Source organism: Salvia miltiorrhiza, chromosome 7 (assembly GCF_028751815.1).
Source record: "Salvia miltiorrhiza cultivar Shanhuang (shh) chromosome 7, IMPLAD_Smil_shh, whole genome shotgun sequence".
NCBI classification, from domain to species: Eukaryota; Viridiplantae; Streptophyta; class Magnoliopsida; order Lamiales; family Lamiaceae; genus Salvia; species Salvia miltiorrhiza.
The window spans coordinates 4320375-4346208 of record NC_080393.1 but is presented as its reverse complement, the minus strand read 5'-3'; the positions used below and the strand labels follow the sequence as shown (position 1 = coordinate 4346208).

At 38.2% G+C, this 25834-nt stretch overlaps 4 protein-coding genes across 4 annotated transcripts; 3 read left to right on the top strand and 1 right to left on the bottom strand.

Annotated features, from left to right (window-relative positions):
- Positions 1–3357: 3357 nt before the first annotated feature.
- Positions 3358–6268, top strand: LOC130991806 (pectinesterase-like). The gene is made up of 3 exons (XM_057916212.1): positions 3358–3915; positions 4424–4912; positions 5368–6268. Exons 1-3 carry the CDS (start codon positions 3453–3455, stop codon positions 6069–6071), a joined length of 1656 nt encoding a protein of 551 aa, XP_057772195.1. The 5' UTR covers positions 3358–3452; the 3' UTR covers positions 6072–6268.
- A 2604-nt stretch (positions 6269–8872) lies between these two features.
- LOC130991813 (pectinesterase-like) lies at positions 8873–11008 on the top strand. The gene is made up of 3 exons (XM_057916218.1): positions 8873–9392; positions 9473–9949; positions 10048–11008. The coding sequence occupies exons 1-3, from the start codon at positions 8930–8932 to the stop codon at positions 10749–10751; spliced, it is 1644 nt and encodes a 547-aa protein (XP_057772201.1). The 5' UTR covers positions 8873–8929; the 3' UTR covers positions 10752–11008.
- Positions 11009–19453: 8445 nt separating this feature from the next.
- Positions 19454–21815, top strand: LOC130991821 (pectinesterase-like). The gene is made up of 3 exons (XM_057916225.1): positions 19454–20036; positions 20132–20596; positions 20903–21815. Exons 1-3 carry the CDS (start codon positions 19574–19576, stop codon positions 21604–21606), a joined length of 1632 nt encoding a protein of 543 aa, XP_057772208.1. The 5' UTR covers positions 19454–19573; the 3' UTR covers positions 21607–21815.
- A 1449-nt stretch (positions 21816–23264) lies between these two features.
- LOC130991879 (RING-H2 finger protein ATL2-like) lies at positions 23265–24613 on the bottom strand. Its single transcript, XM_057916320.1, has one exon. The coding sequence runs from the start codon at positions 24434–24436 to the stop codon at positions 23543–23545; it is 894 nt and encodes a 297-aa protein (XP_057772303.1). The 5' UTR covers positions 24437–24613; the 3' UTR covers positions 23265–23542.
- Between the last annotated feature and the right edge of the window lie 1221 nt (positions 24614–25834).

Below are 25834 nucleotides of genomic sequence, written 5' to 3'. Positions count from 1 at the left end.
GTCATCTCTAATAGTTTTAATAAATGGTTGACAAATGTTTATAAAGTGTAGATTTGGACCCATTAGAATTTAGTGAAAAAATGAATCCACCAAAGTTGATGTACATTATTAAAAAAATTCGGGGGTCATAACCATTGCCAATGTTGTGTTCGGGTCGGACCCCAAAATCAACCCTGATGTGCTGGTCAAGGCTTTTCAGGTTGAGAAGAACATCATTGACTACCTCGAGGCTCAGTTCTGGCCCAACAATTAAGCATTAATTCTATCTGTTTTTCATCACAATGGACATCTTATGTGCCATTTTCTCTTCTAATACAACAAAAAAAACTCTACTCCTCTTGAAAATTAACCTTTGTTTTGATATATTTCCAAATTATGTAGTATATCACTCATGTGATAATTTTAATTGATGCAATATTAAACTCCTCGGATCCACACACAGCCGTTATAAATTTTTCATATGTTTTCGGTTTTTAATTTTCACGATTAATTTTTCCAAGTAAAAAACATATACTTCCTCCACCCCTCAAACATCTTCCTAAAGGAGAATGACACGAGATTTAATAAAAATTAATTGTGTAGTTAATGAGTAGAGATGGATCACACAAAAAGTGAAGATTGTAAGAGTAATAATTAGTGACATTGTTTTCAAAAATAGGGTAGAAAAATATTTTGGGAACAAACTAAAATAGAAAGAAAAGAAAATATTTAGGGCCCGTTTGATTTTCAGTATTGGATTAATCAGGATATAAATTATCCTGATAATTTAGTGTGGATTAGTCATGATTTCTAATCTCAGATGGGTGTTTGATATCATTGGTAATTAATCCCAAAAAGTGTTTGATATCCATTGAAATAGGTTGGATTAATATATCAAATACCTAAAAATACCTAAATTAGTAGCCTATGGAGGGGGTGAAATAATTAGTGTGGGTTAATCCCATGGGGGAGGTGGGATAATTAGTGTGGGTTAATCCCACAAAATAAGCTAGGGTCTTGGGATAAACCTGGAGTTGACCATATTAATAACACATAATATCAAACACTACATAAATCCATATTAATTTAACTTATCCTGCTTTTAAACCCATATCAAACAGGCCCTTAAGGAATGAAGAGAGCATATATATTTAGTTCTCAACGGTTTCGAACCAGGACCAACCAACCAACAACAATGAAAACCAAACTTGTTAAAAATGGAAATTGAAGGTTTTGGTAGATTAGATCTTCAAGTTATAGCTTAACTTGTTTCTATTATTGTCCTATAAGAATTAGTTAGTACTCCTTTCGTTCCAATTAATTTTATCAATATTTATCTTTCAGTCATCCCAACTAACTTAATCAATTTCCTTATATATAAAAAATTAGGCAAAAATTAGGGATGTTAAACATTTTTTTTAATCTTATGCTTAAATGGGCTTAGCCCACCTACCAGCCCAAGTATCTCACGAGGTCACCTATATAGACGGAGACGATATCAAAAAGTAGAATAATTGTATGAATGTGTTTATATTTTGATGTTAGATTTCATTAGAAGATGTTACTATTACTACACAATCCTGCAACAATTGGGCTTGCGTCGAGATGTGGCGCGACCATCTTATCTTCCAACACCTTTCTTTTTATTTTTCCTTTTTTGACAAACTAGATTTTCATTGCCAAAAATCTACAAGATGTATATATGCTTGTCTAATATTGGAATTGTGAAATAGAATTAATTGGCAAACAAGCCATGGGAGCTGTCGTTGACACTCGTCTTGGCCCGCTTCGTTGGCAATATTGAAAGAGTGAAATAGACATTGGAAATGGATGCAAAAGAAAAAGTTCAAAGGATTGGAAAATATGACATTGGAAATTTGGAAATGATTAAAGCTGAGCGAACATGCAGTAGGTTTCCATTTAAGATCCTCTATTGTATTTATGAATGAATTTAAGTTCAAAGGATATGTGATAGTAATTCTAAAAATTTAAGATTATTATCTTTTGAACTTAAAATTTAAGATTATCAAATTAATGTTTTTTTTTATAAGAAAAAGGCATCATTTTATTGAGAAAAACTGGCACCAGAAGTACCATTAGGAACCGAAAATGAAACAAGGCCAAGAGAGGCACAACAGCAAATTAATGTTAGGATTTATGTTTTTAATTATATAGATTTTAAACCTTAAATTTTTAGTATTGTATCATATGTCAATCATACAATAGAAGATATCATAATATAAGGCAATAAAGAATCCAAATTTATCGGCTTCGCACTACAACAATAAAATAAACATACAAATATTCAATTTTACTAATCAAATCGAAAGGTGGAGAGACAACAAAAGTGAAATCTAAGAAAGTACATGCTATTTGTGCGGATGAGATCATTATCCCATAATTTAATATGTTTGGTTGTGTCTCACTTTTAATTTTCCTATTTTATAATTATTTGTTATAAAATAAAAGATATTATTATATAGTGATCTCTAATTAATATTTTTCACTAAATATTGAAATTTAAAAAAAATTATATATACTAACTTTGAATAATTAACCCAAATAATCAATTATTAATTCAAATAAATCTAAAAAAATATTTATAAATCCTAACCGAAGATGAGTAAACTCTTGTTAATTATTTTTTATTATATTAAAAATAATAAATTAAACTTAAAGAAGAGATAATTAAAAAATATAATAAATGAATAGTGAGATACGCTAAGACACATTAAATTGTGGGATAGAGAATCTCATTCTCTATTTGTGAGTACCTATTATTTGTATCACTATCGCGTAGATAATGTTGTTATTTTTTTTCAATTTTCTCTATTTTATTTTTTCTCTTTTACCTTAGAAATTATGACATGATGGATCATATAATTTGCAAATTATATAAACTCGAAGCCTATAATACTTTCTCTTATATTTTTTCTTCAATTTTAACTTTGTATGCTTTAGTTTAATTATATGATTATTAACTAATATTTATCCTATTTAATTAGGTATATAATAGTTTTTCCTTCTTTAATTTTAATTTTATTAATTTATAATAAGTTGATAAATTTAAAAATTATGATATATACTTGTTAAAAAAATTTATTTTTTAAAATAAAAATTAAATATAATTTATAATATTATACTAATAAATTTTATATTATTAAAATAATAAATGTAAGAGGTAAAATTATGAGACGCTGAATCTCTTCACTCCTAATTATGATTCATGTCCACAACTGCCGCCGCGGTCAAAATTGGCATGTAAATCTCTACCCCACAATTTCCGACATATCTCCTCCCGTTTAGTTCCTCCTAGTTTTAGACATCACAATCACCACCACAAACGTTTTCATCTCCCAAACTATAAAAAGCCCCAATCTCATAACTTCCAAAGGCAATCCCACTCAATAAAGAGAGATCTTCACTCGAAAAATAAGTAAATAAATAAAGCGTACAGAAAATAACTGCCGAAAATGGGCGATAGCAATAACAAAATAACGGTGGCCGCCACCTTCCTCGTGGTGGCGTGCCTGGTCTCCGCGGCGGCGGCATACGGCGACTCCCCCCAGATCGACGCCATGTGCTCCAACGCCGAATACAAGGAGACCTGCCAGAAAACCCTCGCCAGCGCGAACAACACCGAGCCCAAGGAGCTTCTGCTCTCGGCCTTCAACTCCACCATTAGAAACCTCAAAACCGCCATCAGAAAATCGAAACTCTACAACGACGCGGCGGCGGATCCGCGCACGAAGGGGGCCTTGGCCGTCTGCGAACAAGTGCTCAACACCACCGTCGAGAACATGAGAAGATCTTTCAGACAAGTCGACAAAATCGACGTTAACCAAATCGACGACTACGTCGACGACGTCAAGGTCTGGCTCAGCGCCGGCCTCACCTGCAAGGACACCTGCGTCGACGCCTTCGAGAATACTACCGGTAAATTATCATCACTTTGCCAACATTATTTTCTTCCTAAAAAAAATACACGAATTTTTAATTTTTGAAATTAATTTCATGTGAATTAGAATTTCGATCACATTTAATCCTATTTGAAAGCCCGTATCTACTATTGACCACATTTAATTTTATGTGGAAATAAAAAATTAATCAGTTTTATCGAACAGATCAATTATGGCAATTATGGTATGCAGATTTAAATGGTGGAAGCTCGAAATTAATCAATCTTGTTGAATAGACCAATTCCGATATGCAGATTCAAAAAAAGTTCTCACTTTTAAATTGTCGCATAATTAATTTCTAATTTTTGTGTAAGATTAAGTGTGACCCGAATTTTAATTGGAGACGAATTCCAAAGTTAAAAGTTTGTGTTTTTTTACTAATGAAATAATATTGATGAAAAACTAAAACTTAAGTTATTTGATATACTATTTATAAACAATTAACCTTTTTTTTTAATATTAATTAAATGTATTTATGTTGGTAGGGGAAACCGGCGACAAGATAAAGGACTTGCTCAAGACTTCCGGCGAGCTGCTCAGCAACGGCCTCGCGATAGTCTCCGGCGTGTCGAAGCTTTTCGAGTCACTTGATATCGGAAAACTGCTCAGCGGCTCGAAAAGGGTACTCGAACAAACGGTGAAGGACTCCGTCCACGGTGGAGCCCCCGGTTTCGTCGGCCACCATGCCAGGAGCCTCCTCGGCGCAGCGCCGGGGTCGTTCACGCCGAATGCGGTGGTGGCGCAAGACGGCAGTGGGAAGTACAAGACCATCAAGGAAGCCATCGCCGCCGCTCCCTTGAATAGTGATAAGTTGTTCATTATCCAAATTAAGGCTGGCGTTTACAAGGAGGTTCTCAAGGTCCCCGGCGGTGCCAACAACGTCGTCTTCGTCGGAGAAGGGCCCACGAAGACTGTCATCTCCGGCAGCCAGAGCTTCGCAGGGGGAATTCCAGCCTTCCAGACTGCAATCCTCTGTGAGTTCTCTTGCATAGAATTTTTTATAATAAAATTTTGCTTCATTTTCTATTCTCGTATTCGTTATAAAATCATCCTATTTTATATTCCAAACTTTCAGCGAATTTCAAAATATATTTTCATTTTCCGTTTTACATTAAAAAATTAAACCTTTTAATTTTTCAGTATTTTACAAAATCTCCTATTATATAAAATTCGATTACAGAATATATTATATATGATGAATCATCTTAATTACATGAATTTTAGGTGGAACAAGATCGTTTTATTAGATGAGATTAAAAAAAATCATCTAAACATTTTAAAAATACGACCAAGTGACTTATCATTTTGTCGTCAAATTTTATATAGCCAGACATTTTTTTCAAAACACCAAAAGTTTAGAAATTTTAATTAAAAGATGAAAAATGGGATATAAAATAACTAACACACATTTGTCTGTGTCATGTTGCAGCCATTGATGGTGATGACTTCATGGCGAAGGACATCGGAATCGAGAACACGGCCGGAGCCTCCGGCCGGCAGGCGATAGCGGTGCGCGTCTCGGGCGACAAGGCCGTGTTTTACAACGTGCACATGAGCAGCTACCAGAGCACCCTCTACGCCCACATCTACCGCCAGTTCTACCGCGACTGCCGCATCACCGGCACCATGGACATCATCTGGGGCGACGCCGTGGCCGTCTTCCAGAACTGCAACATCGCCGTCAGGCAGCCGCTGCCCAACCAGATCTGCTCGCTGACCGCCCAGGCCCGCAACGACACCCGCGGCGTGGGCGTCACCGTGGTCCAGAACTGCACCATCACGGCGGAGAAGGAGTTCTCGGCCGCCAAGCCCCCGGCGAAGGCGTACCTCGGCCGGCCGATGAAGGAGTACTCGAGGACGATCGTGATGGAGTCGAGCATCGACGGGTTCATCGCGCCGGAGGGGTGGACCCAGTGGATGGGGACCTACGGCCTCGACACGCTCTACTACGGCGAGTACAAGAACCGCGGGGCCGGGGCGGACACGTCGAAGCGGGTGACGTGGAAGGGTATCCAGAAGATGACGCCGGAGCTTGCCGATAGCTTCACTCCGACGAAGGTGTACGCCGGCGATGACAGCTGGGTGAAGAACACCGCAATTCCTTATACCGGAGGAATGGTCAACCCTAAATAGATTTTCTTTTTGAGTTATAATATAGTATAGTATGATATTATTGAGAATAAGTGAGACATGCATGCTCGCAAAAGTAGGATATATACAATCTCTTCTCTTGCGAATTTTGTCTCAATTTGTATCGAAGGGTGTCTTTTATTCATTAGAAATTAGTATGCCACCTATGACATATACGAATTTTCGTATCTTGAAAGTAAGGCTTGTCTCAAAATTAATTTTCTTTTGTAATTAGTAACGAATTTAATCAAACTGGAATTGAGAAAGTAAACCAAACTGAAGAGACGATCGTATGCATGAGAGTTAATCCAAAGTTTTGACATAAATCAGTTCTATTCGATTATGTTCAATTTCTAATATCGAAAACCAAATTTATTTTGGTTCAATGTTTTCCTTGTTTATTTATGTATAGATTCAGATAAAATCAACCTAATTGAATCGTGTAGACAAATAAATTTGATATTAAATGCCATTTTTCACATCCTTTCTCCCACTCGCACTTTTTTCCCTACTTAACATCTCTTCCTCGTGACATTGTTCCATCCCTTTCACTTTTTCCCCATACCTTACCCACTGTGCAAAAATTGACGAAAACTTGAGTGCAAATATAAAATAGCCTAAGACACAACTTGTGGATTGCCTATTTTATCCCTTCTTTGTAGTGTAAATAAGGAATGAGTAAGGGTTAAGTAGGAAATGTAAGGGTTAACCCAGGTCCTCACTTAAGTGAAGTGACCCGGGTTCGATCCCTCTTGGGAGCGAATTGGAGATTGGAGATATAAGGTGGATTTGGTGAATGGAGAGATAAGGTGGTTCTTGGAGTGGATGGAGAACTAACTACTAACATCTAACATGACTTTGCCCGATCAAAAAAAAAAAAAAAAAAAAAAAAAAAAAAAAAAGGAAATGTGAGAAAAGAAAGGAAGAATTTAAAGGGTGAAATTTTGTTTATTCTTCCTTTTCCCATGATAAATTTACAACTAAAGAGAACTTTACAACCAAAGAGAACGCACCCTAATACTACAAAAGCCCCCTTTTGTCACAAACATTACACAATGGCAGCAAGGTGTGGCCGTTGGGGATAGGCGATCGCTCAAGCAGAGAAAAACTTCACAAGTTTTTAAGTCAATTAGAACTCAGTAAACTTCATAGACCAAGCAGCACATATTGGGAACATGTTGTCATAGCGTAAAAGATAAATATGAAGATAAATCATTTTACATTATATAGACACCATAGCATGAAATCAGCAGAACTTTACTGAAATAGTTTTAATTTATTCTGTTATTGAAAACAAAATATTACATGTTGAAGTTGAATGAACGACGGATCAATCAGAAAATAACCTGCTGAAGTTTAATAAGCGGCAAGAGATGTTGGCTGAATTGATGTTGCAAGAGACCATAAACTTCTTCTCCTCAATCCTTCAGCAGCGAATATACAGGCTGAATTAGAAGGAAAACCCTCAATATTTGATATCTGCATGTGTCGAAGGATAAAATTTAGGCAAATTTGTTTTACAGCTCTTCATAATGATGATCAGAAGTAAGATGCTTAGAAGTCACATGTTAAAAAAATTTAATATTCAGAAGTAAATATATGATATTTAAGCTACAGACAATGATGTTTAGAAGTTAGATATGATCTTTTAGACTCTTGATCATGTCATGATTTCGGCTGGTCTCTCCAAAGAAGATCTCCTTATGCAATGACTCAAGTCAGTCACCGAAGATGGCCAGCCCACACTATCAAAGCTGCTCCTATTGCTTAGGATTTGTTTGTTTTTCTCTTTTTCTTACAGTGTTTATATTAAGACGAGTACTCTTGTTTCTATATTCGTGTTTTTTTTTTACTGATTTTTTCCTCGTGAGGTTTTAATGAGGCTCATCCATGAGTAATCAAGTTGTGATCACCTAGAATTTTTCAATGTATACTACCAACAAGTTGCTAAACACCTCTCAAAGTAAATGTCATAATGCCACTATTAGACAAGCATATGATAATAAAAGATCGATCTTGTAGATTTAATCTGCTATCATCTTCTAGTTCGCCAAAACCTTCATGGAAGATTAGATAGTTCATATATATATACCACAAATGAAAGAAACTATGAGGTGTTAGGTTTGGTGGATTAAACATGAATTGGTCTCATAATATGATGTTTGGTAGTGTGATACTTAATTTTGGGATGATGCCACGTAAGATTAATCTTGTCTTATAAGTCTTGACCTCTCTGCGACAAACAAAACTAAAATCATGATAATCTGAGACTAGCTAATTCATTCTCGAATAACCTTTGATCAATTTAATCTCGAATAGCTAAACACTATATAAGTGATAATATTGTACGAGTCGTGAGATCGATATAGCTACAAAAGCTATCTACTATTAGAAAATGAACAAATGACAATTTGAGAAAATAATTAACCATATAAGCTTCAAATTATAGTGAATAGATGACCATGTAAACATATATTACTAATACTAACATGGATTACCAAAAAAGTCACAAAAATAATCATATTTAAAAGTATATCAATTATGCATTAAAATAATTTATTACGTAACATACATCCCTATAAATGAAATACTACAAAATATATCACAGAAAATCCATATTAATGAAATACTACAAAAATATTACAGAAATTTCATGCGTCCACCAATTTGCATGCACGACAAAATCTCTACCCCACAATTTCCAAGTCTCTCTCCTTCCATTTTAGACTCGCTCAAATCACCACCACATACACTGTCATCTCCCAAACTATATAAACCCCAATCTCCACATTCCCAAAATCAATCCATTCAATAAAGTAAATAACAAAATCAATAAGGTGTATAGAAAATAATTCGCCAAGATGGGCGTTAGTAAGAATAAGGCAATCCTCGCCACCTTCCTCCTGGTGGCATGCATGATCTCCGCTGCCGCAGCCGGCGCCGGCGAGGCCGCTGAGATCGAGGCAATGTGCGCGAACGCCGAGTACAAAGACACCTGTAAGAAGACCCTCGCCAACTCCAACAATGGCGAACCCAAGGGGCTTCTGCTCTCGTCGTTCAACTCCACCGTCGAAAACCTCCGAACCGCCATCACCAAGTCTAAGACATACAAAGACGCGGCGGCCGACAAGCGGACACAGGGGGCGCTGGTTGTCTGCGAGCAGGTGCTCAACACCACCGTCGATAATATCAAAAGATCAATGGCTAAGATCGACAAATTCGAGGTCAGCGATGTCGACGACTACATCGACGATGTCAAGGTCTGGCTCAGTGCAGGCGTCACCTGCAAGGACACCTGTGTTGATGCCTTCGAGAATACTACCGGTGAATTATCACTAGTATAACTATTATTACTATTTTTTTGGTGTGGAGAAAAGCTAAAGGTATGTGTTTTTGAATGGTAGGGGAGACCGGCGAGAAGGTGAAGCAACTGCTCAAGACTTCCGGCGAGCTGCTCAGCAACGGCCTCGCGATAGTAGATGGCGTGGCAAAGCTTTTCGAGACGCTTGATCTCGGAAAACTGCTCAGTGGCTCGAAAAGGGTCCTTGAACAAACCTTCCAAGGTGGAGTACCCGGCTTCGTAGAGCCGCATCAGAGGAGCCTCCTCGGAGCTGCTCCAGGGAAATTTACGCCGAATGCAGTGGTGGCGCTAGACGGCAGCGGAAAATACAAGACCATTGCAGCAGCCATCGCGGCAGCGCCCATTAATAGTACTAAGTTGTTCATTATCCAAATCAAGGCCGGTGTTTACAAGGAGGTTCTCAAGGTTCCTGGCGGTGCCAACAACGTCGTCTTCATCGGAGAAGGGCCCACGAAAACTATAATCTCCGGTAGCCAGAGCTTTGCAGGGGGCATTCCGACCTTCCAGACTGCAACCCTTTGTAAGCTCTCACTATTCTGTTTCATCTTCTATTCTCTTATTCGTAATAAATATTAGTATTATCAAAGTATTCATATGTTTGTTCGTGTCGTGTTACAGCTGTTGATGGTGATGACTTCATGGCCAAGGACATTGGGATCGAGAACACTGCTGGAGCCGCCGGCCGCCAGGCAATCGCAGTGCGAGTCTCCGGCGACAAGGCCGTGTTCTACAACGTGCACATGAGCAGCTACCAGAGCACCCTCTACGCCCACATCTACCGCCAGTTCTACCGCGACTGCCGCATCTCCGGCACCATGGACATCATCTGGGGCGACGCAGCCGCAGTCTTCCAGAACTGCATCATCGCCGTCAGGCAGCCACTGCCCAACCAGATCTGCTCTCTGACCTCCCAGGCCCGCAACGACAGCCGAGCTGTTGGCGTCACCGTCATCCAGAACTGCACCATCATGGCAGAGAAAGAATTCTTCAACGTGAAGCCGGCATCCAAGGCGTACCTCGGCCGTCCGATGAAGCCGTTTTCGAGGACGATCGTGATGGAATCGAATATCGAGGGCTTCATCGCGCCAGAGGGGTGGACACCATGGATGGGGACATTCGCCCTCGACACGCTCTATTACGGTGAGTATAAGAACCGTGGGCCCGGAGCAAACACTGCGAAGCGGGTGACGTGGAAGGGTATCCAGAAGATGACTCCGGAGCTAGCTGATAGCTTCACTCCGACGAAGGTGTACGCTGGCGATGACAGCTGGGTGAAGAACACCGCAATTCCTTATGTTGGAGGAATGGTCAACCCTAAATAAGTAGGATGGTAAATAAGCTGAGACATCAAAAGTAGGATATAATATTATCCTCTTCGCGAATTTAGTCTAATGATAATCAAGTAGGAGAGTTTTTTTTTTTTTTTCTCTCATTATTAGGAATTAGTGTCACCTGTACAATGTTCAGGTTTTGATGTTTTTGAAGTTGAATCGACTGAGAAACAAATGGTCGAAATTTATTAGTGTTATCATAAAATGTACTTTTGTGATATCTCATGTTGTCTTTTTCAATTTGTTAAGTTTCCCTTTTCAATTTATACATTCTGATCCAGAGTTAGCTCACACATTAGATCAATAATTCGAAATAATTTTTGTAATAATTCGATGTTATATGTAAATTAGCTATGATACTAAGAAAGATGATGCTTAATTTGATGTATTTTTCTTATGCCTCTACATATAAATTGAAATTACAAATGCATATGTTAAATGCTACGTTTGATATTAGTTGAATGAGATCATTGTTACAAAACAAGTTAAATCCCGTAACAGAATGCAATCATAGATTGAGCTAATTTTTTGTTGAAAGTGCGGGTTCGTTTGGGTAAAGAGATAAGGGCCTAGATGGGAGAGGTATGTCCATTTAAAGGGCGTTTATTTTGAAGGATTAGTCTTAATAGATTAAAACAATAAGGCTAATCTCTGTTTATTTTGATGGATTGGAACTTTGTGATCCTTTAATTATTTTTATCATTGAAGTCAATTTTGCTTGATTCTTCTCTGATTGACATGGTGAAATTAGAGAAATCCTACTTTTGAGGATAAAAATACTCAACCATGCAAAGTAAACGCCCATTAACTAATTGTTTGGTAGATTAGATAGCTATCATGTCAGGCCAGTATTAAGCAAAGTCCGTTTTTTTTTTTTTTGATAAATCACATAAGTAAATAAAAAAAAAATTAAAGAATGCGCGACGGAAGACTCGAACCCATGACCTTAGGTCTTAGGCTTTAACCTCTTACCGCTAGGCAAACACACGCACACACAAATTTTTAAATTAATGTTCCTCTTCAGGTGATACATCTCACCTCAACCTTCAGATACCAACTCTAGACTTCAACAGTTCACTAGATTCAGCTATGTTGCTTCGACTGCTTTTATTATGGTGGCTGCCGGCTATGTTTTCGAAAGACAGAATTACCTGAAGAAATTTTTAAAATCTCTATCTATCCAATATACATACTCAAATCTCTTTGATGGTGTTAGGCGACAGAGTCGATGTTGGAGGAAGTGGTTGTGGCGGAAGTGCTTACGGTGTTGGGCATCAGAAATTTTTTGGCCAGAAATTTGGTGAAGAAGGCGGTGGTTGTTGAGTGGCGGCAAGCTGGTAGCGACGGCAGTGCTGGCAGTTTTATGTGTCAGAAATTTTGGTGGAGAAGACGATGGTTATTGAGCAGCTCAATGTTTTCTTTCTTGGTTGATACCAAAACTAATTCCTAATCCAATGCAAAGGACAGAGGATGAAGCCCTAAAGGATGTAAATGGATTCCATCATTGAAACGATGGCAAATTGATTTGGAGGGAGGAGGGAGTTGCGTTCAACCGAGAGAAAGAAGAGATGTGCAGCAGCTATAATGACTGAATTTTATTCAATGTGGGGAGTGGAGTAGGGTGGGCCGCGGGCAGCGTGTTGAAGTGAGAGAAGGAGGCCGAGGGGGTGTGCGGCAGATGTAATTTGGTTTCTATATATAGAGAGAGAAAGATTTCGATAAAAATGCTAAATGTATTGAGAATTGAGAATGCGTGCGAACACACGCGAATAAATCAATCATTTCTACTAATAAATCAATGTAACGCATGAATAGACATTCTCATCTAATTCGAATTCTAAAGAGGGGCGAGATTTTCATCATATTAAGTGGATATTGCTATTTGTGAGTTATATTGATTTACTTTTAGATTTTATTGATTTATTCGTTATTCTCATTTCTTACGAAAAATAAAAATCGTAATGAAACCACTCCCTATATTTATATATTTGAGTTTAACTACTTAATTTTATATAAGATTAGAATTGCAATTTATTTACTTTAATCTAGACTTTAATATAGGGTATCAAACAACTAATTCATGTTATCTACATTTCATATTTTAACTATCAAACACAAATATATATATATATACACAAATATATATTATATATAAGAAGAAGTTCAATAAAGACCAATATATATGCAAAGAACAGAGACCACATCTCATACATTGATCTTATCTAATCTAACAATCAGCGTTTGTTCGTTCAACGTTCAACGAGATTTTGTGTTATGCAGGGTTAGAACCCAAAAACCCAAAACATTCAATAAAATTATTTGAACGTTCGTTTAATGTTCAATGGGAATTACTGAGTCACTGACATGTTCAATAGTTCTCCATTCTCTACTTATTTGTTGGGTCTCCATAGAACCTAACCCATAGATATATATATATATATATCTTGACTTAAACTATCTAGTCAGACCCTAACATATCTACCAAACGAGCCATAAGGACATGCTTAGTATGATGGAATGGAGGGAGTGGAATGATGATGCCTACCATTCTCAAGATTTGTCATTCCTTCCGCCCTCCATTCCATTGCCCCCTAATTTCATCCCCCCTCCCCATTTCATTCGCATCATACCAAGCATGTCCTAAAGCTTTTAATATTAAATTGTGATCATAAGAAATAGAGAAAGGAATGAAATGGAAAAGAAAATTAGGAAGGCCATAAAAGAATCAAAACTCAAAATAGATAATGATTGTCTTCACAAAATGTAAACTAATTAGTTGATGCATGTGTTGATAACTTCATTTTCAAAACCAGAAAACAAGACAGCAACATCATTTACATAAATCTAAATTATTTAAATAAAAAGAATGCTAGACCTAGGCAAAAAAATAAAGGGTATTTTACGATATCATGCTCATTAGAAAGAATTAGGCAACAAAAGATAGTGGTGCAAATACAAGATCAGGGGAAGACTCCTCCATAGTCCAAATAAAGCCAATATTGACATTTTCAGTTTTCATGAAGTTGATAAGTAACCTTGGAAATTTGATACGAAGTTTTCAGTTCATACCTTGAAAAACCAAGACAGGGTCTTGAATCAGCCAGGCAGGCATATCCCGGGTCAAAACTTCCTCAAGGCCATCTCTCTCGGAAACTTAACATTACACATATTTCTCCGTCATTAATGCGCCTTGAGGTTCAAAGAATCCGAAAATGATAAGCAAGGACAAGAGAGTCGAGCAATGTATGGAACTTTTGGAACCTGATCCTTTCAGCAATATACGGAACACTATGATAAAAAGGGAGAGCCTAGCTCGGGTTGAAGGAAGTCCAAATGGTCCCACAACCTGTAAATGAAACTATTAGTTGATTGAATTTCCTATAATAATTATTCAATCATTTTCTTCATCGTGTAAACACTAAAATTTTAAGTGTCTATGTGCAGGCAATGCTGAAAATTTTGAGACTGATGGAATAATAAAGTTTGCAGCACAATCTCAGAGACTTAAAACTGATGAATATTCCAACTGTATCTATTAGTAAGTATCCTAGTGTAACATTTCTTTAAAAGACTTTATATAGAAAACATATCCACTTAGCACAAATCAACGTCATGAAGAATCTTATACTCCATTTAAGCTCCGGAGCACTATTTTTGTATCTTGCCTAGGTGAACTAATGCTCTGTCTTCCAGCACCGGTGGTTAATACATAATAGAGCATCTGTCCCAAAAGCTTTGTCTGCACAACGAAGTAACCCAGCCCCTTAGAACAGAAATCCCACAACATCCGCAATTCCATCATCAAAATTGTAAGCAGCTTCTCGACCAATTTATAGAATTAAATATGGTATCCAATATTAAATGTTTGAAAAAGACAGATTTATCTCTACTCTCTAAGGGGCATTTACTATTGAGGACTAGTCTAGATAAATACAAATAGTATATGTTAATCTATCGTTTACTAAGATGGATTAGAACATTGGGATACCTCAAGACCCTTAATAATTTCTATAATTTGAGCTAACTTGCTTGATTCATGTTCCATTAAAGAAGTCTTAATGACAAGAATAAAAATACTTCATCATATATGTTATCAATCATGAAAAATAAACACTCTTCTAAAACACAAAGGTCTCATGGAATTATAAGAATATTCATGATATATCATACAAACATCATTCAACTCTAAATGCTAAACAACAAACTTGAAGAGAAAACCTCACTCTGATTAATCTGTAAGCATTACAGATTTTATTCAATATAAGCATACATGATTTCAAATCTCTCTAAGGGTGTGTGTCTACTTTTTATTCGTCTAAACAGAGGGATAATATAATGAGGTATAAATTTATCAATTAAAGTGGGCATCATATTTTTACATTTTGTTTGTTTTGAATGATAATATATTTAAGGTGCTACCCTACATTTTATAAGTCCTACTCTAATTTTTTCTTAAGTTAAAGCAGACGAGGTATAAGATGACAAAGGTAGTTTATCCATTTTTTATACCTCAAAGCAAACGCACCCCAATACAACAATTGATAATTCAATAGAATTGAGCAAACGGAATTGGAAATTAGGTAAATTGTGTATCAAGATAAAACGCAAGTATTTCTAGCTTATAGGGAATCTAAACGCCGGATAATTATAATTTAGCTCGATAATTTAGAAAAAAATAATAGGAAGATTGATTAGGGTACCAAAGAGGTGGCGGAAGGCGTCGTAGACGAAGTGTACTCTTCGTCCTTCTCAGCTGCTCTCATTATTTTCGGCGGCACCGCCATCGGAAAGGTCCCAACGCTGCTGCTGCTAGGTTCGGTATCCGAGCTGCTACTGCCACTGCAGTTGCTTCCCTCATCCCCATTTTTCCAAGCGCCATACCTCTCTCTCTCTCTCTCTGCCTGTTCAAGTTCAAAAAAATGGTCTCTCTTTTTTTTTTTTAAAAAAAAAAAGGAGAATATAATACGACGTCGTTGGCGTAGTTAGAGAAAGAAATTGGAACACGAAAGAGAATGCAAAAGTATTCGTAAAAGAATTGCAAAATAATGTTCAAAGATTAAAGCATATCAAAGCCGCTGAGGCATTGCTCCAGTGATAAAGTTGAGACACTCAAAAACTTTCTTTTATGACGCGTTTGTCAAATAATGTTCAGAGATTAAAGCATATCAAAGCCCGTGAGGCATTGCTCAAGTGACAAAGTTGAAGCACTCAAAGACTTTCATTTATGATAGTTTTGGATTCAATCTCGTCTGCTTGCGGTGATGTTTTCTCATTTTGGGATGGCGTTTTATTTTCACCAGTATACGGTGTAGTTTTTCCACCGTTGTATGATGTTGAGGTCCCGCATGCAGGTATATTGTATTCCCGCTTGCATGCACGGTTTAATTTTTTCTAGCGTTGTGTGGTGTTGAGGTCTCGCACACAGGTGTTGTATTCATGTCTGCGTGCGGTGTAATTTTTCCACCGTCGTATGGTGGTGAAGTCCCGCACGAGTTATCCCACACTCCGTCCACGATAAGTGTAGTATGGATGGGAGGAAATGAAGTTTAAGAAAATATTGAAAGATGTGTATGAAGTAGAGAAATAGTCCCATCAAAGTTGAATAATTAGTTAAGAGCATCTCTAGTGCAAGCACTGGAGAGCTACATTGGGTCGCCCAGCACGACACACCGTGCGTTAGAGTGCCACGGCGATGCGTGCTCGAGCATTTCTGGAGAACCGGGTGTTTGGGGCGAAAATGGTTAGCGCGTCTCTCGGACGCGCGATTTTAAAAAAATGAAAAATCTTCTTTTTTTAAAAAAAATCTTTCATATTTAAAAAAAAAATGGACCGTTTGGGGGCAACGGCTAGATTAGGTTTTTTTTTCTTTTTTTATTTCCTTTCATACCTTTATATATACTACTATTTTCATCCTCAAATTTACACTCCTGCAATCCTGAAATTTCTTACTTCAAATTTTTGTTTCTCAAAATTATTTTCTTGCAATGGATCGCGAATTTAATGATTATTTAGATAAACACGCCGGATGCTCGGCTACCTTACTTCCCACCTAATGATGAGGTTCGCTCTTTTTTATCAAACCTCCAATATTTTGACTTCGGGAAATCTTCCAACGCCGGCAACGCTACCACCCGTCAATGAAGAAGAAGAGGCGAAGCCTAAGTCTTCAAAGCCCCGCGCCTTCTACACGAGCGCCAAGATAGAGCTCATCTGCATGTTGTGGGCAGAGGCTACCCACAACCCTATTTTGGGAACGTCCCAAAGGATGATTCAATATTGGGAAGCTATATATCGCCGAAAAATTCAATGTTCTCAAACCAGGGGGAGCTCCTGGTAGTGAGAGTAGGCACATCAAATCCCACTTCCAACGCGTTCCAACGCGTTCAAAAGGGCGTTAAAGTGTGAGAGTCTTTTTACGAAAAATGCAAGGTGATTTGGGGCAGCGGGATGAGCGACGATCAAATCATCGAAGAAGCCCAAAAGATGTACGAGGCGAACCAAGGGAAAAGATTCAAGCATGTCAAAGTTTGGATTTTCTTGCGTGACTGTTAGAGGTTCGTGTCGCAGGCCGGTGATGTACACTTCGCAAAAAAATTGAAGGGTTCCGAAGGCGGACAACAACAACTTCTTCGAAGCCAAGTATCACGACTAGGCCCCAAGGCCACGAGATAAAGGCAAGTGGAAGAAGGGAGAATCCTCTTCGACAAAGTGGTCGTACTTTGACGTGCTTAAAAAGTTGCCAATAGCATGAAGAAACGTGCCATCCAAACCAGTAGCATCGCAGAAGCCAAAAAAATGGCGACCGAGGTGAAAATGGAGGAGTTCGATATGAAGATCCTCAACATGGACACTTCGAGGACGACGGACGCTCAATTGACATGGTACACAACATGATCCAAGAGGTGCTCAAGCGTAGAGGATGCATATAGCTTAGGATTTTTAATTTATCGTAATTTTTTTAGTTATTTAAATTATGTAAATTTTATTTTAATTATTTAAATTATGTAATTTTTATTTTTAATGTAATGTTGAATTTTAATTTCAATGAAAATTTTAAATTTTAAAATAGAAGAGTAGAAATATGATTAAATGGAAATAGAGATTTTAACGCCTCTTATAACGTCAATGCACAGTGGAGGGGAGACGCTAAGGTGGGGACCACCTTATAGCGCCTCCCACTGGAGATGCTCTTAATTAATAAATGGTATGTGAGATGAACTTTTTGTAAATATTGTGTGTGAATAGGATAAAAATATAAACATATATGTCTTAAAATGGAAATACCAAACTTATTGTGGACGAATGGAAATGACAAAAAAAACTACCTCCGCTATTGCCATGTTGTTGAACACCCGTCAATCAAATTAAATGTCATAATGCCACTATTAGGACTGTCTAAACAGATATTAGGTAATTGGATAATTCGGTAACTGAACCGAATCATTCGGGTTTGGTTATCCAATAATCAATTTTTTCGGTTATTGGATCGGTTTCGGTTATTAGATTTTCAAAAAATTCGGGTATCGATTACCCAGATAATCGATTTTTATTTCATTAATAATTTAATATATATATATATATATTAATTATTATTATTATTTTAAAAAAATCAATATTTTGTTAAAATAAAATTATGTTGTATTAAAATTTAAAATAATAAGGTTGATCAGTATCGTTAAATGGATAAATTGCTTCTTAGGTTTATTTTGGGAAAAATCGAACTCAGGCCTAGCAATTACTATTATTGCATAAGCATATCATAGTAAAATATCAATCTGTAGATCTAATTGTAGTCAAATTATAATTTGCGAAAAGCTTCATAGAAGTTTATTAGAAAGTTCACGGCTCCACGCCACAAATACAAGAAATTATAAGGATGTATGTATTTCTTTTTTCTCGTAAATATATCATAAAAAATAGGGTAAAATAAAAAATACTATTACGTCACTACCTCATAATAATATACTATTAATTATAAATTTAGAGTGAAAATAAAGAAATTAAAAATTGACTATTGTTAAGTTTCATCATGCTCGAGGAACACATGTGAAAAAAATAGAAAATGAGTGAAACTGTATATGTGACTGTATAAACATATATACTTATAGGGGGCCGCTCCAATGAGACCCCCTAATTTTAGTGAGATCTAGGGCACGATCTGGTGCGTTTATTTCAGCAATCCTATGGCTGATATTGTATTTGGAGGATGATTTTTTTTTTGCAGGGTTCGAATCCTGGAGGGAGCACAATATTTTAAATTTTGTTATTCATCAGTATATACTGCATTGTTCATCAGTATATACTACCTTGTTCATCAGTATATATGTCTTATTCATTACCAATTTTTTAAATTTTATTTTTTATCAGTATATACATCTTGTTCGTTAGATATACGTCTTATTCATTAGTATTATATGTCTTATTCATTGTACTCATGTTACACGAAAAATAGGGGGTCTCACTGGAGCGCGCCCCTATACTTATAACATGAATTACCACAAAACTAACATGGAGTATTACCTAGCTATCATCTATCCATATAACGTGACACAAAAATGTTTTCATCATTGGATGAATAACATCGTGACTACGTCCGCCAAATTTGCATGCACTAGACCAAATCTCACCCGCACAATTTCCAGCTCTCTCTCCTTCCATTTTTAGACACAAATCACCACCTACAAACGCTGTCATCTCAGGAACTATATAAACCCCAATCTCCACATTCCCAATACCAATCCACTCAATAATACCAAATTAAAGATCGTAAATAACAAAATAATAAATAAAGTGTATAGAAATAATTTGCCAAGATGGGCGATACCCAGAATAAGGCGATCCTCGCCACCTTCGTCGTGGTGGCGTGCATGATCTCCTCCGCCGCGGCCGGCGCCGGCGAGGCCGCCGAGATCGAGGCCATGTGCGCGAACGCCGAGTACAAAGACACCTGCAAGAAGACCCTCGCCAACTCCAACAACAGCGAACCCAAGGGGCTTCTGCTCTCGTCGTTCAACTCCACCATCGAAAACCTCCGAACCGCCATCACCAAGTCGCAGACGTACAAAGACGCGGCGGCCGACAAGCGGACAAAGGGGGCATTGGCCGTCTGCGAGCAGGTGCTCAACACCACCGTCGATAATATCAAAAGATCGATCGCCAAGATCGACAAATTCGAGGTCAGTGACGTCGACGACTACATCGACGACGTCAAGGTCTGGCTCAGCGCCGGCGTCACCTGCAAGGACACCTGCGTCGACGCCTTCGAGAATACTACCGGTGGATTATCATAATATTATCACTAATTTTTATTATTACTTTTTTTTTTTATGCGGAGAAAACCATAAAAATATATGTATGTTTTTGATTGGCAGGGGAGACAGGCGAGAAGGTGAAGCAACTGCTCAAAACTTCTGGCGAGCTGCTCAGCAACGGCCTCGCCATAGTCGACGGCGTGGCAAAGCTTTTCGAGTCGCTTGATCTCGGAAAACTTCTCAGCGGCTCGAAAAGGGTCCTCGAACAAACGATCCCCGGCTTCGTCGAGCGGCATCAGAGGAGCCTCCTCGGAGCTGCTCCGGGGAAGTTTACGCCGAATGCAGTGGTGGCGCTAGACGGCAGCGGAAAATATAAGACCATCGCAGCAGCCATCGCAGCGGCGCCCATTAATAGTACTAAGTTGTTCATTATCCAAATCAAGGCCGGTGTTTACAAGGAGGTTCTCAAGGTTCCCGGCGGCGCTAACAACGTCGTTTTCATCGGAGAAGGGCCCACAAAGACTATAATCTCCGGTAGCCAGAGCTTCGCAGGGGGCATTCCCACCTTCCAGACTGCAACCCTTTGTAAGCTCTGGCTACAAAATCCTATTCTTATACGTATTTTCTTAAAAAATATTATTATAATCCGTCCGTCCACAATATAAGTACACTTATTTCTTTTCTGGTCCGTCCACAAAATAAGTACCATTTTCCTTTTTGGCAAGTGTACCTCACATAATTTTTTAATTAATACTCTCAAAAAATGGGACGTTTATTCCACTCACACCACACTCAATACATATTTTTTAAAACGTGTGCCGTCCTTAAATGGATATTTATTTCATTGACTGAGGAAGTAACTAATATGTGCATGTTCGTGTCGCGTTACAGCTGTTGATGGTGATGACTTCATGGCTAAGGACATCGGGATCGAGAACACGGCCGGAGCCTCCGGCCGCCAGGCGATAGCAGTGCGCGTCTCAGGCGACAAGGCGGTGTTCTACAACGTGCACATGAGCAGCTACCAGAGCACCCTCTACGCCCACATCTACCGCCAGTTCTACCGCGACTGCCGCATCTCCGGCACCATGGACATCATCTGGGGCGATGCCGCCGCCGTCTTCCAGAACTGCGTCATCGCCGTCAGGCAGCCGCTGCCCAACCAGATCTGCTCGCTGACCTCCCAGGCCCGTAACGACAGCCGTGGCGTGGGCGTGACCGTAGTCCAGAACTGCACCATCACGGCGGAGAAGGAATTCTTCGCCGCCAAGCCCCCGGCGAAGGCGTACCTCGGCCGGCCGATGAAGCCGTTCTCGAGGACGATCGTGATGGAGTCGAACATCGAGGGCTTCATCGCGCCGGAGGGGTGGACGCCGTGGATGGGGACATTCGCCCTCGACACGCTCTACTACGGCGAGTACAAGAACCGTGGGCCGGGGGCGAATACCGCAAAACGGGTGACGTGGAAGGGTATCCAGAAGATGACGCCGGAGCTTGCCGATAGCTTCACTCCGACGAAGGTGTACGCCGGCGATGACAGCTGGGTGAAGAACACCGCAATTCCTTATGTCGGAGGGATGGTCAACCCTAAATGAGTAGAAGCTAGATCTTTATACGTCGAAAATCGATGGTGAGAAAGATGATGCTTAATTTTCAGGAATAGAAATTGCATGTATTATTCTTATGTCTCTGCATAAAAATTGAAAATTATACCGATCGATTGGTGATTTCATTACCAAAATGAATCTATTTTATTTTACTCTCTTTGAATTAATACAATTTTGAATAATTCTTTTTATATAAATTACTCTAAAATGAAGACTATAGATTCTATGACTTTTAGATATGGTTAATTTTAATTTCTTAAGAGACGTCAACACGATGAAGAATTGAAGAGTCTCTATGTAAATAAAAGGTTTTAATAATGTAATGTTCACACTCATCTCTCCTTTATTTCTAGAGGTGCGTTCTCTTGAATGGAAAATATTCGAAATATATATTTTCAATCATGTTTCTATTATATGTTATATTTTGTATGGTTAATATGTTTTCTTGTGCCCCACGAAAAAAAAAAATCTGGCAATTTAATTTTTCTCATTTTCACTAAATTTATGATAATATTATCACGGAATATTGATGTGATAGTATTTTTATATATTTTTTATCTTAGAAAATATAAATTATTAATGTAATACTTTTTCATATTTTTTTATCCTTAAAAACATAAAATTAAAAAAAATGTGCTAGTACATTTTTCATTTAATTTTCTTATACTATAATAAATTTATAATAAGAAAATGTCTAACACCAAACAGATATGGTTCATTTTATAACGCGTATAGCTAGGGCCCGCATTATATTATTAGATTCTCGAATCTCAATCATGTCGCGTCAGACTCATAATATGTCAACAATTTTATTTTGTTTTCTCACTTAAATATATTTTGTGGAGTTTGGCGCGCCGACACGTTTATTACTACTACGTACCAAAACCAACTAATCAAAATAATGTAACATTAAAGTGCTTTAGGTTTAGGATCAACAAAATAATATAAAATTATGGTGCTCCATCATCATTTTTATACGAAATTAAAAAAAAATTAATATTTTAAATGTACTCCCTCCGTCCATGATTCAGTGCCCTGTTTGGCCTTTAAAAAGTGTCCACAATTGAATGCCCTGTTTTGCTTTTTGTACCATTTTACTCTCCTACTTTTTCTATATTTACTACCCTTTGCCACTAATGGACCCACCTTCAAACACCTTTTTCACTTTTATATTCTATATTTACTACACTTTATCACTTTATCACTTTAGTCAACTACCTTTATCACTTTAGTCAACTACCCTTATATTTCACCACAACACCTTTTTCAGCTTTCTTAAGCTCCGTGCCCACACCCAAATGGGGCACTGAATTGTGAACGGAGGGAGTATTTAGTAATAAAATAAATAATTAATTAATATTTTTTACTTATATTTATTTTAGATAAAAAAAATTATCAACTTAATTCAAAGGACTCAAAATAAATATTAATCAAATTAGTTAAGATATAAGAATATAAATACTAATTTGACAATAATGATATAACTCGAATACTATAATTTAATGATATTTTCCTTTTATAAGAATAAGTGATGAATATACGAATTACAATTTTTCTTAACGCTAGACCAACTCAAGCGTACTATACAATATTTACGGATCAATATTTACTTCTACCGATAGAATAGAACACTATACAAGTCGATGTCCAGAATTTACTTCTTTTTAGAAATCAATAAACATATGACATGTATCTTTTACATTATACAAAAAAAAAACAATATAAAAAATCTCTCACTATGTGATAATTCCATCCACGTTTTCCTATACATAAAATCTACAATCCACTCCCAACGGCGGCTCCGCGAGGGAAACTCATCCCTCCCTCTCGCACGCCACGCGTCCAAAACGCTTCGTTTTGCAGCAAACATAAAATTTGGACACTAATACGCTGTCGTTTTCCGCGAAAATACGGCGCGGTTTCCTCACCTCGGCGCCTCTACCCCACTGCTTCCCTGATTCGACTCACCGATCCCACTCTCCAAATCCAACTCGTCCGCCCCACGCGGTGTCGTCGGTCCCCCTCCGCCGCTGGAAGAGGCGCCGGCCCCCGCCGCGGGGGACCTCCTCCCCATGCTCAGGATTCTCTTGAAATAAGCCAGCCGACTCGCCGGAGAACTCTGAGTCAACTCGAGCGCCGCCTCCGCCCGCCTCAGCGGCACCTCAATCCTCACCCCTACCAAATCCGCCCCCTTTCTCGCCCCCAGCGACGACGCCGTCGTCTCCTGACACGTGTCGCACAAATTTAAATCGGCCCCCGAGCTCGAACCCGGTTCGGACGAATTCAACTCCCCAATCGGTTCGAGAGGCTCCACTGCCGCTTCCGACCGGCCGGCCACCTTCTCCACCGGCGATCGGCAGAGCGGGCAGGTGGAATGTGACCGGAACCACATATCTATGCACTCTATATGAAAAGAGTGGTTGCACTTGGGCAGCAGCCGCACGATTTCCTTCTCCTCGAACTCCGACAGGCAGACGGCGCACTCCAGCGGCGGCACCTCCGCCGCCCCGGCGGCGGAGTGGAGGAACACCGGCAGCGAGCTCAGAACCGCCGGCTCTAGCCCCCGGTCGGCGCCGGCTGGGATTACGCTGTCGGCGTAAAACACGACGTGAGCTCGGGCGCCGCGTCGGAGGCGGCGGCGCTCGATCTGGCGGCGGCGCAGCCGCACGAGGTACCACCGCGCGTAGAGGTGGAGGCCCACCATGAAAACGACGACGGCGAAGAGTATGACGATGGCGCTGAGCATTATCTTCCCGCTCAATGCGTAGCCCTGCCCCGGCTCTGCCGCCATCAGCTGATTTTCGTCCTCAGTCGCCATGCAAATCCCCAAAAATCGAAGAAATTTCAGAGAATTTTTTAGAGAGAAAGAGAGAGAGTTAAATTATAGGATAAGCGAGAAAGCAACGACTGATGACTTGTGGATTTATACACGCGACAAAATTAAAATAAAATTAAAGAATAAGAGTTGATGAGGAAATTTCGCAATGGTTTCAGTTAGTCAAGAATTTAGGTCCAAATAGTATAACTGATAGAAGACGCCATGGTTGACGCGGGGACTGAGGAATGACGAAAAAGGGTCTGGAGGTGGAGGGGTTCGGAGTGGAGTGGGTGGGATTCAGTTAAGGGCATATTAGGGATTTTAGGGCTGCTGATTAATGTGATTTTATTACAGAGGTCAATTGCGTGGAAATGACAAGTCAACTTTCCTTTTATTTGTTGCCCTGTTTCAGTGAAATGAATGAATTATTAAATGAGATCTGCTTCAAAGTCCTCATCTCTCTGCCTTCTTTTCTTTTTCTTCTCCCTTTCTAATTAAGTAGAAAAGTGTGTATAGGTAAAGTTAATTTATGGTTATTTACAGTTTATGGTCCTCGTCTTCTCCTTTTTTTTTTTAATAAGGGTGCATTTATTTTTATTGTAAAAATTTTATTAGAAAAGGATAAATAAAAAAAATCAAAAATATTAGTATTTTTTTTCTCCTCTTTTTTTATTACTATATGTTTACTAGATATGAAAAGATGCGAAATATTGAAAAATATTTTCACATCCCTACTTTAGAATAATATTATCTAACATTAAAGAGAAAAATAATGAAAATGAGCTGCCCGAAGAATATTTCACTATGCCTGATGAAAATTTTCCATCATAATAAATATATAAAAATAATAAAAAATGATTCAAAATATATTTTTTTCTCTCATTTTTCATCATATCAAACACACCTTAAGTAGAAAATTGTGTAACTTAGGTAAAGTTTATTTATGATTACTTACGGTTTGTGGTCCGAATTTTAGATCATAATGTAAACATCGTTTTCAAAATATGTGAAAAATGAATTTTAAAACTTCAACAAAATTTTATACTATATGATACATAGTGAAAAATTCGATTTCTAAAAGATGATTTGGAACTGTAACTATTCTGTCAAAAAGTTTGTTGTGAGACAAAATTTCTGATCTTTTCGATACTGGAAATTTTTGGCCCTTGTAATATTTGCAATTTTTTTTAAAGATCATGATTTTTTTTAAGTATATTTTGAAAGTGAAATTATTTGTAATATTTGCAATTGTTTTTTAAAGATCGTGATTTTTTTTAAGTATATTTTGAAGGTGAAATTATTTTTCCTACTCAACTAATGACGAGACATTAAATATAAATAACCCATTTATTTATATGCAATATATAGATAAATTTTGACCACAAGGACAAAATCTAA

What these genes read in the sequence shown, in the direction of transcription:
- LOC130991821 (XM_057916225.1), top strand. Translation starts at nt 19,574, where the DNA reads ATGGGCGATACCCAGAATAAGGCGATCCTCGCCACCTTCGTCGTGGTG. An exon ending in CGCCTTCGAGAATACTACCG is followed by an intron (nt 20,037 to 20,131) that starts GTGGATTATCAT and finishes TTTGATTGGCAG; the next exon opens with GGGAGACAGGCGAGAAGGTG. An exon ending in CTTCCAGACTGCAACCCTTT is followed by an intron (nt 20,597 to 20,902) that starts GTAAGCTCTGGC and finishes GTCGCGTTACAG; the next exon opens with CTGTTGATGGTGATGACTTC.
- LOC130991879 (XM_057916320.1), bottom strand. Translation starts at nt 24,436, where the DNA reads ATGGCGACTGAGGACGAAAATCAGCTGATGGCGGCAGAGCCGGGGCAG.
- LOC130991813 (XM_057916218.1), top strand. Translation starts at nt 8,930, where the DNA reads ATGGGCGTTAGTAAGAATAAGGCAATCCTCGCCACCTTCCTCCTGGTG. An exon ending in TGCCTTCGAGAATACTACCG is followed by an intron (nt 9,393 to 9,472) that starts GTGAATTATCAC and finishes TTTGAATGGTAG; the next exon opens with GGGAGACCGGCGAGAAGGTG. An exon ending in CTTCCAGACTGCAACCCTTT is followed by an intron (nt 9,950 to 10,047) that starts GTAAGCTCTCAC and finishes GTCGTGTTACAG; the next exon opens with CTGTTGATGGTGATGACTTC.
- LOC130991806 (XM_057916212.1), top strand. Translation starts at nt 3,453, where the DNA reads ATGGGCGATAGCAATAACAAAATAACGGTGGCCGCCACCTTCCTCGTG. An exon ending in CGCCTTCGAGAATACTACCG is followed by an intron (nt 3,916 to 4,423) that starts GTAAATTATCAT and finishes TTATGTTGGTAG; the next exon opens with GGGAAACCGGCGACAAGATA. An exon ending in CTTCCAGACTGCAATCCTCT is followed by an intron (nt 4,913 to 5,367) that starts GTGAGTTCTCTT and finishes GTCATGTTGCAG; the next exon opens with CCATTGATGGTGATGACTTC.